The following is a 15736-nucleotide window of genomic DNA, read 5'->3' as shown; positions in this document are numbered from 1 at the left end:
CGATTTGAATTTTCTAAAGCGCACATGCCTCTCAGTTGCTTTTTTCTTAAGGAAAGGTCACCAGAGTTTTTTTACGCAGCTCCTGCAGCATAATCTTTAACAAAATACTCTTTTGTATATCATTACACAGAAATAAACAAAAACCATTTGCGTAAACAGAGATAAATTAGAACTCAAAAGTGCATAAAAAGCCTCGCTACTTTGCTATAGAAGAAGTGGATGACTAGATACAACTTTGTAAATTCGTGTACTACCTCGATGGATTAAGGTATTTTTCGAAAGTTTTTTTAAAGCAAAAATAGCGCAGTCTTCCTCTTTTAAATCTACCTTATGTCTAAGGCAGTTTTTGAATAGATTTTCAAAGAAAGGTTAGCGTAGTTTTCCACTTTTAAGTTTAGCTTATGTAGCTTGACAAAACAACACACAAAAAGACAAGATAAAATATCAGATAAACGTAAAATAAAATATAAATGAAACTAAAGTTAGGCTGCATAAAAAACAAACAACTTAATAATCTACTAGACATGTTTAAGTTGAATTAAGTAAAGTCCTTTGCGCAAATTTGGGTAAATAAGAGATTAAAAGTCCATAAAAAGCCTCGATACTTTGCTGAAGAAGAAGATGACTATATGCAACTTTTTAAAATCGTGAGCTATCTATATCGATTTAGGTCCTTTTTGAGTACTTTTTCAATGAGAAGTTAGCGCAGTTTTCCTCTTTTAAGATTGGATCATGAAGCTTGACATAACAAAACACAAAACTAACAAAGGCAAGACAAAATATAAGGTAAACGCAATATAAAATATAGATGAAATTAAAGTTAGGCTGCATAAAATAAACGGGTAACAATACTCTTCTATGTATATTTACATTGAGTTAAATAAAATCCTTTGCGCAAATATAGGTATGTTAGAGAGTAAAAGTGCATAAAAAGCCTCGCTACATTGCTGTAGAAGAAGTGGATGACTAGATACAAACTTTTAAATTTGTGTGCTGTCTCTATCGAATAAGGTAGTTTTCGAAAGTTTTTTCAAAGCAAAAATAGCGCAGTGTTCCTCTTTTAAATTTAGATTATCTCAAAGGTAGATTTTGAATAGTTTTTCAAAGAAAGGTTAGCGTAGCTTTCCTCTTTTAAGTTTAGCTTATGTAGCTTGACATCACAAAACACAAAGCTCAAAAAGACAAAATAAAATATAAGATAAACGTGAAATAAAATACAGATGAAGCTAAAGTTAGACTGCATAAAAAACCAACAACATAATAATCTACTAGGTATGTTTACATTAAATTAAATAAAATCCTATGCGCAAATATAGGTATGTTAGAGAGAAAAAGCCTCGCTACTTTGTTAAAGGTAGTTTTTGAATAGTTTTTCAAAGAAAGGTTAGCGTAGTTTTCCTCTTTAAAGTTTAGTTTATGTAGCTTGATATCACAAAACACAAAACTCAAAAAAGAAAAGTAAGATAAAAGTTAATCGTAAAATAAAATTAGGTGAAATAATTGTTAGGCTGCATAAAAGAAAAAAAAAATCATAGCATAATAATCTTCTATATATGCTTGGATTGAATTAAATGAATTCCTTTGCGTAAATATAAGCAAACTAGTGAGAAAAAGTGCATAAAAAGCATCGCTACTTTGCTGCAGAAGAAGTGGATGACTATATGCAACTTTTTAAAATTGTGTGCTATCTCTATCGATTAAGGTGGTTTTCGAAAGTTTTTTCAAAGCAAAAATAGCGTAGTTTTCCTCTTTTAAATCTAGCTTTTGTCTAGGGTAGTTTATGAATAGATTTTCAAAGAAAGGTTAGCGTAGCATTCCTCTTTTAAGTTTAGCTTAAAATTCTTGGCATCACAAAACACAAAACTCAAAAAGATAAGATAAAATATAAGATAAACCTAAAACATAATATAAATGAAACTAAAGATAAGCTGCATAAAAAACTAACAACATAATAATCTACTAGGCATGTTTAAATTGAATTATATAAAATCCTTTGCGCAAATATAGGTATGTTAGTAAAAAAGCATTAAAAGCCTCGCAACTTTGTTAAAGGTAGATTTTGAATAGTTTTTCAAAGAAAGGTTAGCGTAGTTTTCCTCTTTTATGTTTAGATTATGTAGCTTGACATCACAAAACACAAAGCTCAAAAAGACAAAATAAAATATAAGATAAACGTAAAATATAGATGAAACAAAGTTTACACTGCATAATAAACAAACAACATAATTATCTACTAGGCATGTTTAAGTTGAACTAAATAAATTCCTTTGCGCAAATATGGGAAAGTTAGACAGTAAAAATCCATAAAAAGCCTCGATACTTTGCTGAAGAAGATGACTATATGCAACTTTTTAAAATCGTGAGCTATCTATATCGATTTAGGTCCTTTTTGAGTACTTTTTCAATGGAAAGTTAGCGCAGTTTTCCTCTTTTAAGATTAGATTATGAAGCTTGACATAATAAAACACAAAACTAACAAAGGCAAGATAAAATATAAGGTAGTTTTCGAATGTTTTTTCAAAGCAAAATTAGCGTAGTGTTCCTCTTTTAAATCTAGATTATCTCAAAGGTAGATTTTGAATAGTTTTTCAAAGAAAAGTTAGCGTAGCTTTCCTCTTTTAACATTAGCTTATGTAGCTTGACATCACAGAACACAAAAACATAAAATAAAATATAAGACAAATAGATGTAGCTAAAGTTAGGCTGCATAAAAAACCAACAACATAAAATATCTACTAGGCATGTTTAAATTGAATTAAATAAAACCCTTTGCGCAAAAATAGAGAGTAAAATGCATAATGTTAGAGAGTAAAAGTGCATAGAAAGCCTCGCTACTTTGCTGTAGAAGAAGTGGATGACTAGATACACTTTTTTAAACTTGTGTGCTATCTCTATCGAATAAGGTAGTTTTCGAGAGTTTTTTCAAAGCAAAATTAGCGTAGTGTTCCTCTTTTAAATCTAGATTATCTCAAAAATAGATTTCGAATAGTTTTTCAAAGAAAGGTTAGCGTAGCTTTCCTCTTTTAACATTAGCTTATGTAGCTTGACATCACAGAACACAAAAAGATAAAATAAAATATAAGACAAACGTAAAATGAAAAATAGATGTAGCTTAAGTTAGACTGCATAAAAAACCAACAACATAATAATCTAACAGGTATGTTTAAGTTGAATTAAATAAAACCCTCTGCGCAAATATAGGTATGCTAGAGAGTAAAAAGGCATAAAAAGCCTCGCTACTTTGTTAAAGGTAGTTTTTGAATAGTTTTTCAAAGACAGGTTAGCGTAAATTTCCTCTTTAAAGTTTAGCTTATGTAGCTTGACATCACAAAATATAAAACTCAAAAAGACAAGATAAAATATAAGATAAACGCAAAATAAAATATAGATGAAACTAAAGTTAGGCTGCATAAAAAACCAACAACATAATAATCTACTAGGCATGTTTAAATTGAAATAAATAAAATCGTTTGCGCAAAAATAGCTATGTTAGAGAGTAAAAGTGCATAGAAAGCCTCGCTACTTTGGTGTAAAAGAAGTGGATCACTAGATACAACATTTTAAAATCGTGTGCTATCTCTATCGATTAAGGTGGTTTTCGAAAGTTTTTTCAAAGCAAAAATAGCGTAGTCTTCCTCTTTTAAATCTAGATTATGTCTAAGGTAGTTTTTGAACAGTTTTTCAAAGAAAGGTTAGCGTAGCTTTCCTCTTTTAACATTAGCTTATGTAGCTTGACATCACAAAACACAAAACTCAAAAAGACAAAATAAAATATAAGATAAACGTAAAATAAAATGTAGATGAAGCTAAAGTTAGGCTGCATGAAATAAACGGGTAACAATATTTTTCTATGTATGTTTACATTGAGTTATATAAAATCCTCTGCGCAAATATAGGTATGTTAGAGAGTAAAAGTGCATAAAAAGCCTCGCTACTTTGTTAAAGGTTGTTTTTGAATAGTTTTTCAAAAAAGGTTAGCGTAGTTTTCCTCTTTTAACATTAGCTTATGTAGCTTGACATCACAAAGCACAAAACTCAAAAAGACAAAATAAAATATAAGATAAACGTAAAATAAAATACAGATGAAGCTAAAGTTAGGCTGCATAAAATAAACGGGTAACAATATTTTTCTATGTATGTTTACATTGAGTTAAATAAAATCCTCTGCGCAAATATAGGTATGTTAGAGAGTAAAAGTGCATAAAAAGCCTCGCTACTTTGTTAAAGGTAGTTTTTGAATAGTTTTTCAAAAAAAGGTCTTTAAAGTTTAGCTTATGTAGCTTGACATCACAAAACACAAAACTCAAAAAGACAAGATAAAATATAAGATAAACGCAAAACAAAATATAGATGAAACTAAAGTTAGGCTGCATATAAAACCAACAACATAATATTCTACTAGCCTAGTTTTCCTCTTTTAAGTTTAGATTATGTAGCTTGACATCACAAAACGCAAAAAGGCAAGACAAAATACAAGGTAAACGTAAAATAAAGTAGAAGTGAAACAAAAGATAGGTTGCATAAATACAAAAACTGCATTGCCAAAAATAGAATTTGTTGTCTAGAAAGACTTTTTAAAGTTTGTTTCTTTCGTCTATTGACTTAGTGAATCGCGATCTGGTTTTTCTTAGGCGCGCTTGTTTCTTAGTTGTTTTTTTTTGTAAAGAAAGTTTATTCAGACGTTTTTTTTACGCAACTCCTTTAACATTATTTTTAACAAAGTATTCTTTTATACGTGTTTACATTGAAATAAAACCCTTTGCGTAAATAGAGATAAATTAGAGAGCAAAAGCCTCACTACTTTGCAGAAGAAGAATTGGATGGCAAGATACAACTTTTTAAATTCGTGTGCTTTCTCTTTTAAGGTACTTTTTGAATATTTTTTCAAAGAAAAGTTAGCGTAGTTTTCCTCTTTTAAGTTTAGCTTACGCAGCTTGACATCACAAAACGCAAAAACCAATAAGGCATGATAAAATACAAGATAAACGTAAAATAAAATAGAAGTGAAACAAAAGTTAGACACCATAAAAAAAAAACAAACAAAAAAAAAAACATAATATACTTCTATGTATGTTTACATTGAACTTAATAAAATCCTTTGTGTAAATATATGAAAAAATAGAGAGTAAGAGTTCATAAAAAAAGCCTCGCTATTTTGCTGAAGAAGAAATGGATGTCTAGATCTTTTAAAATAAGGAACTTTTTGATTTCTTTTTCCGAAAAATGGTTGGAGCAGTTTTCCTGTTTTAAATTTCACTTATGCAGTTTAACATCACAGAAAATATTAATTTGCTTTTAACAAACTCTTAAAAACATCAGAAGTAATTCTAAATGCAACTCTATTAAAAGTGTTAACAGAATAACAAAACGACTTTTTTTTTTTTTTAAAGATAAAAAAAGTTTGAACTATCTTTAAATAAGAAATGTGAGAACAGTTTAACAGAACTTCTTGTTTATTAAGTATTTAGCGAAACAGATAAATATATTTGCAAAAGCATAGAGAAAACAAACTACACAAAAGGCCCATCTTTATTGCCAAACTGAACAAACTTTTCTAAACTACATAAATGGTCTCACTATATTGCCATATTGAACAAACTTTTCTAAACTACCCTCTTTTTGAATTTTTAGCTTCATGTTTTTAATTTTGTCTTTAATATGGCTTCGGTAGGAGTACTTTTGCAAGACATGAATGAGCTTGTCACTGCTATGATTTGCCAAGATGCCAAGGTAATCTTTGTACGAGCAACTTGAGCTTACATCTGTAAACACGTCTTGCAAGATGTATGCCAACACTAAAGCTGCACATCGAGGAAAACTTCTGGTGTTGAACCATTCGTTGTGGCCAGGGCAAGCATTCAGCTTTTCAACTATTTCATCTAAAATTTTACAAACTCAAGTCATAACACAAAGAGATTAAATCGAATATTCATTTGGTTCTGAAGCATGACAAGATTAATTTTGTTTTTTTATTTGTTTTTTTTGTTGACCTTATTGTTTGCACTGATAGCAATAACTGGTTTTTGAAAGATTACCTAATTGGCATTGGCTAACTTCTGCTTTGTTTTCCTTTGTTCTTGGCTGAGTTGATCCTGAAATAAAATAAAACCATGTTCATTTTTCTAATTCATAAAAAAACCATCAACAGTTTCTAAGTGTTAGAGATAATAACAAGCTGTGCATGATTTCTAACGGTGATGTTTCTAACTTCATCATTAGAAATCGGGTAGACACAACTTTCTAAAAGTGCACTTAGCAATGATGGCTAGTTTTTATTAACAGTTAACCATCTGAAATTGTGCAAGAAGAGGTTTGTGTTTATATATGTTTGTATAAATTAGGTTTTACATTACCGATGTGTTCTTGAGTAAAAGATGGCATTTCCAACTTGATTTTTTTTCTTCTTGGATCTTTTACTTCTAAAACATAATCAGTTTTAGTATCATTCACTTGTGTAAACATTTAAGCAATCACAGAATTAGTCCTGCAACAAATACATACACACTTCTGTGTTGTTTTTTTTGTTTTTTTTTTTGTTTTTTTTATTGTTTTTCTTTTTTTTTTTTTTTTTTACAGCTTTAACAATAACAATAGGGCAAGGAGTTAATTTGGGCATTTTTATTTTTTGAAAGCGTGTTGAGATTTGCATAAAAATCAAAAATCAAAAAGAATTTACCTCTGGATGTACAAGCAAGACTTTGGCTAAATAGACTACCAACAGATTGAACAGCACCAGGTGAGGGCTGTTTTTCAAGAACAGTACCAGCCTGTTGGACTGGAACAGCTGAAAGAAACAAACTGGGTTTGGCCATCGTTTGCTGACGAGCAACAAGATTAGGAGCCAGAGGAACAGAAAAGACCTCTTTTGAAGGATTAAAAACAACTTGCAGAGAAGGAGCAACATGAACAGGTTTGGCAACCACTTGCTTATGAGCAGGTTCAAGAAGAGCAGGTTCAAGAAGAGCAGGTTCAAGAAGAGCAGCTTCAGGAGGAGCATGGAAAACACGTGTGACAGCCATAAGATTATCTTGCTGTGAAGCAACATTAGACACTGTTTCCAGCAGAACAGAAAAGACCTCTTTTGAAGGACTGAAAGCAACTTGTTGAGCAGGAGCAGCAGAAACAGGTTTGGCAACCACTTGCTCACTAAAGTAAACTGGAGAAAGTTGTGCATGGTGTTCAATAAAATCCGGTTCATCAGGAAATAATGTTAATGCAAGAGGAGAACAAGCTGTGCCAACAGGAACAGCTAGAGTCTGATCTACATCCATACAAACAGCTTGTTCATTAGGAACTAGTTGTGCAAGAGCAGAGGATAGTTCAAGAACTGGACCAGCGATTGTTTGTTCAGAAGGAACAGACGAAACAGGAGTTGAGCTAGGTTCACACAAGAAATCTACAACATGTTCGTTGCTGTCCTCTAAAGGAGCATTGTTTTCTACAGCTGGAGAAAATGGAACCACTGTGGTACAACCGAAAGTAGCAGCACATTCTTCAGAGTCAGAACCGGAGTCTGAATCTTCCTCAAAAATGTCCTCAACATCATGAAAACCGTACTCCTCTGCATTAGTTCGGAGCCAGTCCATCACATCCTTCTCCTCCTTTGGTGGTCTCTCAGACTTTTCAACAGTCAAAGACTCTATGACTCCGAAGGACTGTCCGATGCCCAGGGCAAAGCGCAACTCCTCTGCAGCGTTCCACTGGGACACATAAAAGCTATCCATTGTGTGTCTGCTGTGCTTCATGTAGAGTGTAGCAAACCGCTCGCGATCTTCTTTGCTGTTGTTGGCAAAGTAAGTGGCTATCGAACCGCGAATGCAAGTGGGAGTAAGACGCTTCATGGGAATGTTTACTTGGCTTTTTCTGAAGCAGGACGTCAGGCTAGAGGTGATAGCAGAGGAACCCATCTGGTAAACAGGCACTCTAGTTGCACCTAGTGTCACACCTTCGTCTTTGTTGGCTCTCACCGAAGGAAAAAGGGGCCTGTAGCAGTCGCTCAACTCCAAAACAGTCTTGGTGTCTGCAGCCATGTAGTGAGAGTCGTTGACAAGAAGGTCTCTGTATCTCAGCAAATAAATATCGATCAACACTTTCAAGTCGTTCGGCACTAGAATGTTTTTGGCTCCGTACTTGTATGCTGTTTTGTAGCGCTCTTGCACAATGCAATATCCACACTCACTCTTCTCAGCAGCCATGTAGTCTCTAATGTTTAAAAGAGCAATGTTAGATTTTCTTAAACTGTTAATTACAGTGACAGAGAGCAGAAGATGGTTTCGTAGAGACACAGCATTGTCTCTAGTCAGCGGAAGAGACGCCTTTCTAATCGATTCCACTAAGTCTCTTACGTATGCAGACTTGCCATATTCGGTCAGCAAACTGACATTGATGATGTTGATGCTTTTTCTTCTTTTCACAAGGCTCCTCCTCAAAGAACGAAAGGGCCTCAGCACTTTTCGCAACTCATCCACCTTGCAGCGCAAACGTCGGATGGCCTCATGAGAAAGTCCGAAATAGACGTTTCTGGCTTCACTGAAACGAAACAGGAGACAAAGGGAGACGAGGCGGTTGTACAACGTGTGACAAGACATGGCTTTTGTTTGGTCAAGTTCACTCAGCTTGGAATTGAGCTGAATTTTCTTAAAGTGCAAGGAGAAGTATCTATCCTCCAAAACATTGGAATTGGTGAGGGCGTTTGGGTGCAGCGTCAACGTGCTGTCACAACAAGTCAATATTTCCACAACTGCATTTTTGTAGATCTTTGCTTGTGACCAAGTGTTGTTGTTGGCTACCACAAGCCACTTTTCAAAGTCTCTGAAGAGCTCATCTGCTGACTGGTAATAAAAGTGAAAAGCATCTTTGTCCAGCTGAAACAAGAGTCTCTTTTCTTCGGTCAAGACATAGGAGCTGGAAACCAAGTGCTCTAAGGAATCGAAATCAGAGTCAAGGACGGATTCGGTGTTCAGCTCTTTGTTTTCTACAGAGGTGCATTGGTTTGCAGAAGGAGCCTCGGACGAACCAGCAACTGGTGAGGGCAAGCTTAAAAGAGGATCAGAGGAAAGAACCGGAGAAGAAAAAGAGGAGGAAGGCCCAGGAGCAGAGGATGCAGAGCCTGATGCAGACGCTTGTTCAGCTACTGGCTTAATACCAAAGAAGGCAGGTCGAATAAATTGAGGGACATAGAGCTTCTCGTTGTCGTATCGCTTTGCCTCTGCAATCTTTTGTTTGATCATCTTGGAATCGTAGAAATGAGTCTCTTTCAAGTGTATGTCCAGTCGGTCGTAATACTTCCAACATTGCAAACAGGGGTAAGGTTTTGGACAGCCGGACTTGCGTTCGAGACGAGCATGCTGAAACTTCCTGACCATTGCAGAGTAAAAGATGGAAGCTTCATCCAAAGTCCAAGAATGATCTTTTTTAGTCAAGTGTCTTTTAATGCTTGTGGACGAATGTTTGCACAAAGGCATCGGACAGCTAACAGCGTACCTCTTCTTGGTACCATAGAAAGGTACAACCCTGTTTACGGAGCCACACGCTGCAACTAATGCGGCCCTGACTTTGTTTTTGAGCTTTAAGTCTCTCTGTTCTTGTGACTGCTTTCTTTTCTTTTTTTTTGCTTTAGAGTTTGGAGAAGAAGCAACAACAGAGTTGTTTTCTTGTGAAGAAGACATGTTCAGGTGTTTGTTTGCAACGGTTTTTGCTAAAAAAAGGAAACCAGTCAGTGAGAGTTTTTTTCTTCTGCCTGCATCCAATCCTGGAATGTTTACAACTGCAGGGAAGAGCTGTGTTTTTTCGAATCCTCTGCAAAAGAGAAAAAAAGAAAGAAAAGAGAGCAACAAGAAGAAACAAAGTTTCCACTAGCAAATGAAAAAGAATGAGAGCAACTAGCATTACATGCATTTGGCAGCAGTGATTGCTATTATGAGAAGGAGAATGAGAAAAAAAAAAAGAAAAAGAAAAGAAACAAATAAATAAAGAGATGGAGTTTGAGAGGATCTCGCAACCATATGACTCAAAGAAAGAAACTGTGTTGAAAAAAGGCAAGAGAGGGCAAATAGAACTTGCTAACAAGGACAAATGACAGACATAACTACAACAGTAACAACTCTCATTGCAAGCATAATAACAACAGCATCAGCATCACTGACTCAGAGAGTGTTGACATAACAAAAAAGAAAACAAAAGTACAAGCCAAGTGGGGGAACATTAACAAACACTCATTGCAACTATAACAACAACAACAACAGCAACAGCATCACTGACTCAGAGGGTATTGATAAAAAAAAACAAGCAAAACAAAAACAAACAAAAAAACAAATAAAAAAACAAAACAAGCAAATTGGGTGAACAGTAACAACTCTCATTGCAAGCATAATAACAACAACAGCATCAGCATCAGCATCACTGACTCAGAGAGTGTTGACAAAATAAAATAGACAATAAGCAAGCAAAGTGGGTGAACAGTAACAACTCTCACTGCAAGCATAATAACAACAACAGCATCAGCATCAGCATCACTGACTCAGAGAGTGTTGATAAAATAAAACAGATTATAAACAAACAAAGTGGGTGAACAGTAACAGCTCTCATTGAAAGCATAATAACAACAACAGCATCAGCAACAGCATCACTAACTCAGAGGATATATAAAAAAACAAACAAACAAACAAACAAAACAAAAACAAAAAAAAACAAGCAAAGTGGCTGAACAGTAACAGCTATCATTGCAAGTAAAATAACAACAACAGCATCAGCAACATCATCACTGACTCAGAGAGTGGTGATAAAATAAAACAGATTAAAAAACAAGCAAAGTGGCTAAACAGTAACAACTATAAATACAAGTAAAATGACAAAAGCAGCAACAGCATCACTAACTCGCAGGGTGTTGATAAAAAAAAAAAGCAACAAACAAACAAAGCAAGCAAAGTGGGTGAACATTAACACTCATTGCAACTATAATAACACCAACAGCAACAGCATCAGTGACTCAAAGGGTGTTGATAAACAAAAACAAAGGCACAAACAAAACAAGCAGAGTGGGGGAACATTAACAACACTTATTGCAAGCATAATAACAACAACAGCATCAGCATCTCTGACTCAGAGAGTGTTGATAAAATAAAATAGATTATAAACATGCCAAGTTTGTGAACATTAACAAACACTCATTGCAACTATAACAACGACTACAGCAACAGCATCACTTACTCAGAGAGTGTTGAGAAAAAAAACAACAAAAAAAACAAAAACAAAACAAAACAGAAAACAGAAGTACAAGCCAAGTGGGGGAACATTAACAAACACTCATTGCAACTAAAACAACAACAACAGCAACAGCATCACTTGCTCAGAGGATATTGATAAAAAAAACAAACAAACAAACAAACAAAACAAGCAAAGTGGCTGAACAGTAACAGCTATCATTGCAAGTAAAATAACAACAACAGCATCAGCAACATCATCACTGACTCAGAGAGTGGTGATAAAATAAAACAGATTAAAAAACAAGCAAAGTGGCTGAACAGTAACAACTATAAATACAAGTAAAATGACAAAAGCAGCAACAGCATCACTAACTCGCAGGGTGTTGATAAAAAAAAAAGCAACAAACAAACAAAGCAAGCAAAGTGGGTGAACATTAACACTCATTGCAACTATAATAACACCAACAGCAACAGCATCAGTGACTCAAAGGGTGTTGATAAACAAAAACAAAGGCACAAACAAAACAAGCAGAGTGGGTGAACATTAACAACACTTATTGCAAGCATAATAACAACAACAGCATCAGCATCACTGACTCAGAGAGTGTTGATAAAATAAAATAGATTATAAACATGCCAAGTTTGTGAACATTAACAAACACTCATTGCAACTATAACAACAACAACAGCAACAGCATCACTTGCTCAGAGGATATTGATAAAAAAAACAAACAAACAAACAAACAAAACAAGCAAAGTGGCTGAACAGTAACAGCTATCATTGCAAGTAAAATAACAACAACAGCATCAGCAACATCATCACTGACTCAGAGTGTGGTGATAAAATAAAACAGATTAAAAAACAAGCAAAGTGGCTGAACAGTAACAACTATAAATACAAGTAAAATGACAAAAGCAGCAACAGCATCACTAACTCGCAGGGTGTTGATAAAAAAAAAAGCAACAAACAAATAAAGCAAGCAAAGTGGGTGAACATTAACACTCATTGCAACTATAATAACACCAACAGCAACAGCATCAGTGACTCAAAGGGTGTTGATAAAGAAAAACAAAAGCACAAACAAAACAAGCAAAGTGGGTGAACATTAACAACACTTATTGCAAGCACAATAACAACAACAGCATCAGCATCACTGACTCAGAGAGTGTTGATAAAACAAAATAGATTATAAACAAGCCAAGTTGGTGAACATTAACAAACACTCATTGCAACTGTAATAAGAACAACAGCAACAGCATCACTGACACAAAGGGTGTTGATAAACAAAAACAAAAACACAAGCAAAGTGGGTGAACATTAACAACACTCATTGCAACTATAACAACAACAACAGCAACAGCATCACTGGCTCAAAGGGTGTTGATAAAATAAAGAAACAAAAACAAAACAAGCAAAGTGGGTGAACAGTAACAACTCCCATTGCAAGCATAATAACGACAACAGCAACAGCAACACCATCACTGACTCAGAGAGTGTTGATAAAATAAAATAGATTATAAACAAGCCAAGTGGGGGAACATTAACAAACACTCATTGCAACTGTAACAACAACAACAGCAACAGCATCACTTACTCAGAGAGTGTTTATAAATAAAACAAAAAACAAAAACAAGAAACAAAAATACAAGCCAAGTGGGTGATTACTAACAGCGCTAACAGCAGCAACAACAGTGTCTTTAGAAACAACAAACAAGTACAACAGCAACAACTGCTTTTACAGAGTATAACAATAACAACAACATGGCACTAACAACAACAAAAGGGTTGGAATAAAAACCTGTAGGCAAAAGGAGAGCTGCATTCAGACAAGATCGATTACAAAGAGGCTCTTCTTTAGGACAGAGGAGAAACTGCTTTTGAGGGACAGAGGGACTTTTGTTGTTGTTGTTGTTGTTGTGCAGAAACCAACAAACTTTTATTGAACCGAATATAACCGAATATAACCGAAAGTCTTGTTTGCTTCTGTTTTGTGCCATCAAGAAGGGAAAACAAAACATCACAAAACAAACGAAGCAAACGAAACAAACAAACAAACGAACGAAACAAACAAAAAAACGATTAAATAAATAAACAAACAAACGAAACAAACAAACAAACAAAAACAAATAGGAAAAACAGAAAACGCAGTACCGAAACCTCGCCATTTTTATCCTTCCTCGAGCTTTCTTTGGGCGCCAAAGACCGAGAAAGTTGAGCAAACGTGACGTTGAGGGGGGGGGGGGGGTACTTAAGGCCAGCAGACCGACCAATGGCAAGCTTAGGAGAGACCCACGTGAATGTTACATTTTCTTTCTATGTACGCTGAATCCGCTCAAAGTCTGGAATTTCCAGCATTCACGTGTCATCACTCCAGCCACCAGATTGGCCCACACTTTGCACACTTTCAAGACTAGAACTTCACTTAATCACAAATTGAGCCAAAAAAAAACTAAGTCTCGCATGGCGACAACTTTTCCAAAAGCAAACAAAGGCAAACAAAGGCAAACGAAGGCAAACGAAGAAAAAACAAAAACAAGTAAACAAAAACAAAACCGAAAAGGGAGAGAGAGAGCAAGTCGACTCATTTCTTTCGACTGCCTTAAACGAGAAGTCTAAAACGTTTAAAAGTTGAAAACTAAGTTTTTTAAATGAACTGCACCGAAAAAACTTTACGACAGTTTAGCTGGTTAAAAACGCAGAGGAAAATATTTTATAAAATTTAAGCGTTCTAAAGATGTCCATTTTTGTTTTTGTTTTTTTTTTATTTTGGTTTGTTTCTGGTTTGCTTCTTTTTTTTTTTTTAAATTCTAGCGATCGAGCATATTTGAACGGTTTCATCAGCCTGTTGGCGCACGTGCTCGAGAGCTAGAACTTTGATTGCTTTTGTTGTTGAGAATTGAGAATGTCCGAGCAGGTTTTTTTATCGATTTCATCGCTTGTGGCGAGGCAAAAATCAAAACGCTTTTTGGACGAAAGAAAGGAGATTAAAAGGAAAAAAGAGAAGAAAAAAAAAAACAAAAAAATAGGTTATGTGTCATAAACATTTATTTTCTCACGCGATGACGTCTAGTTTTGTTAGAGTAATTAAAATATGGTATCAAGTTTGTAATTTCTATCTTATTTTTAGTTACGGATAATTGCCAATTATGTCACGTTTAGTATACACAACGCTGTTTTCTTAATAGCAATATGATACAAACAAGTTATAAAAAAAAAAAGCGTTCGCTCGATCTTCCTTAGTCAGTTGAACAAAAAGAAATTTTCACAACATATGATTGATTTGGTTGTCCTAGCAAGCTGTTTTAGCAAACGACTAGAGGTTGCAACTGTTGTTCATTGAAAACGAAAAATCTAGCGTCAGCAAGAAATTTTTGAATACATAATGTACACAAAAGTGGCACTAACAAATGAAAATGTAAAAAAAAATGTTTACCTTGATGCCAGACTCGCAGAGATGTTGTCGCTCGTTGCTATCGACTGCGAACAGCTTTGTTGTTTTTCGAAGTGCCTCTTCACTCTACTTATAGCCGAAGTTTTGGCTTCGAAAAAAAATACGAACGTCGTTAAGCTCAACGAGCTGCTTTAATTGTTGTTCGTGCGAAAACGAAATGCTTAAACGGATAAAAGTGTTGGCGTAATTACACTTTTCGACCGCGATGCAGTTTGTCAACAACTCTAGCGTACTTTTTTGGCTCGTGGAGCAAAAAAGCCTCATGATAATAGCAAAGGCTTAAAATGTCTTAACATGTCAGCAAAGGCTTAATATGCTTAATAAACTGTGGGTTAAGTTTTTGCGGTGCAGCTCATTAACAACTTAATTTGCAACTTGCTGGCACAAGCAAACGTTTATGACTTCTCGTTTAAGACAGTTGAGCGAAATCAGTCGACTCACTCATTCTCCCTTTTCTGTTTTGTTTTTGTTTTGTTTTTTTGTTTTTGTTTTTGTTTGTTTTTTTTTTCTTTGTTTGTCTTTTGTTTAAAATGTAAAAAACTCGAAAGGAAAGTTGTTGCTTTGTTTGCTTATTGAAAGTTTTCGCCAGTTGCAAGACTTAGTTTTGTTTTTGTTTACTTATTAAAATATCGAGGAAAATATTTGAGGACATCGCATTCTAAAGGTGCCTTTTTAATAAAACATCTAACGATTTAGCTTTTAACGTTATGCTCAAAAGAATGCCCGTTTCGGTTTCTTTTTTCTTTTTTTTTTTTTTTTTTTCCTTTGTTTCAATTGGGCAGAGTGCTCATTTGAGCAGCCCGCCCATGATCCAAAATTAGGACTTTTCTACGAGATACTTTTCATGGACTGTTGTAATTTCAGCAGACCAACACAGTGACTAGTTGGTAGTGTGTGTTAGTTCCGCTTTCATTCACGGTTGAGCGGACCTGTTCGATTACTCGAACATTGGTCACGTCTGGAACGTGAGAATGCTAGAGTGCGTTTTACTAACAATTTTATCGCTTGTGGCCAGGAAAGCAAAACTTTCCGTTTTTGTCTTTTGCATTCTAAAGGTGCCTTCTTAATAAAACCTCTAAC

The 15736-nt window shown here is 34.8% G+C and overlaps 1 protein-coding gene across 1 annotated transcript; it reads right to left on the bottom strand.

Moving 5' to 3' along the window:
• Window positions 1-5513: 5513 nt before the first annotated feature.
• Window positions 5514-13428, bottom strand: LOC149892609 (uncharacterized). The gene is made up of 5 exons (XM_090080007.1): window positions 13357-13428; window positions 6677-9697; window positions 6354-6419; window positions 6036-6092; window positions 5514-5879 (listed from the first exon to the last, which is right to left on the bottom strand). Exons 2-5 carry the CDS (start codon window positions 9666-9668, stop codon window positions 5560-5562), a joined length of 3435 nt encoding a protein of 1144 aa, XP_089936133.1. The 5' UTR covers window positions 9669-9697; window positions 13357-13428; the 3' UTR covers window positions 5514-5559.
• Between the last annotated feature and the right edge of the window lie 2308 nt (window positions 13429-15736).

The sequence above is a fragment of the Hydra viridissima genome, unplaced genomic scaffold (genome assembly GCF_058129835.1).
Source record: "Hydra viridissima isolate aposymbiotic clone 2 unplaced genomic scaffold, HvirCarnegie_v1 scaffold_2, whole genome shotgun sequence".
Classification (NCBI taxonomy): Eukaryota; Metazoa; Cnidaria; class Hydrozoa; order Anthoathecata; family Hydridae; genus Hydra; species Hydra viridissima.
Note: the sequence above shows the minus strand (reverse complement) of the source record. Positions and strands in the feature narration are given on the sequence as shown.

What these genes read in the sequence shown, in the direction of transcription:
- LOC149892609 (XM_090080007.1), bottom strand. Translation starts at nt 9,668, where the DNA reads ATGTCTTCTTCACAAGAAAACAACTCTGTTGTTGCTTCTTCTCCAAAC. An exon ending in TCTTGCTTGTACATCCAGAG is followed by an intron (nt 6,420 to 6,676) that starts GTAAATTCTTTT and finishes ATTATGTTTTAG; the next exon opens with AAGTAAAAGATCCAAGAAGA. An exon ending in TTTTACTCAAGAACACATCG is followed by an intron (nt 6,093 to 6,353) that starts GTAATGTAAAAC and finishes ATTTTATTTCAG; the next exon opens with GATCAACTCAGCCAAGAACA.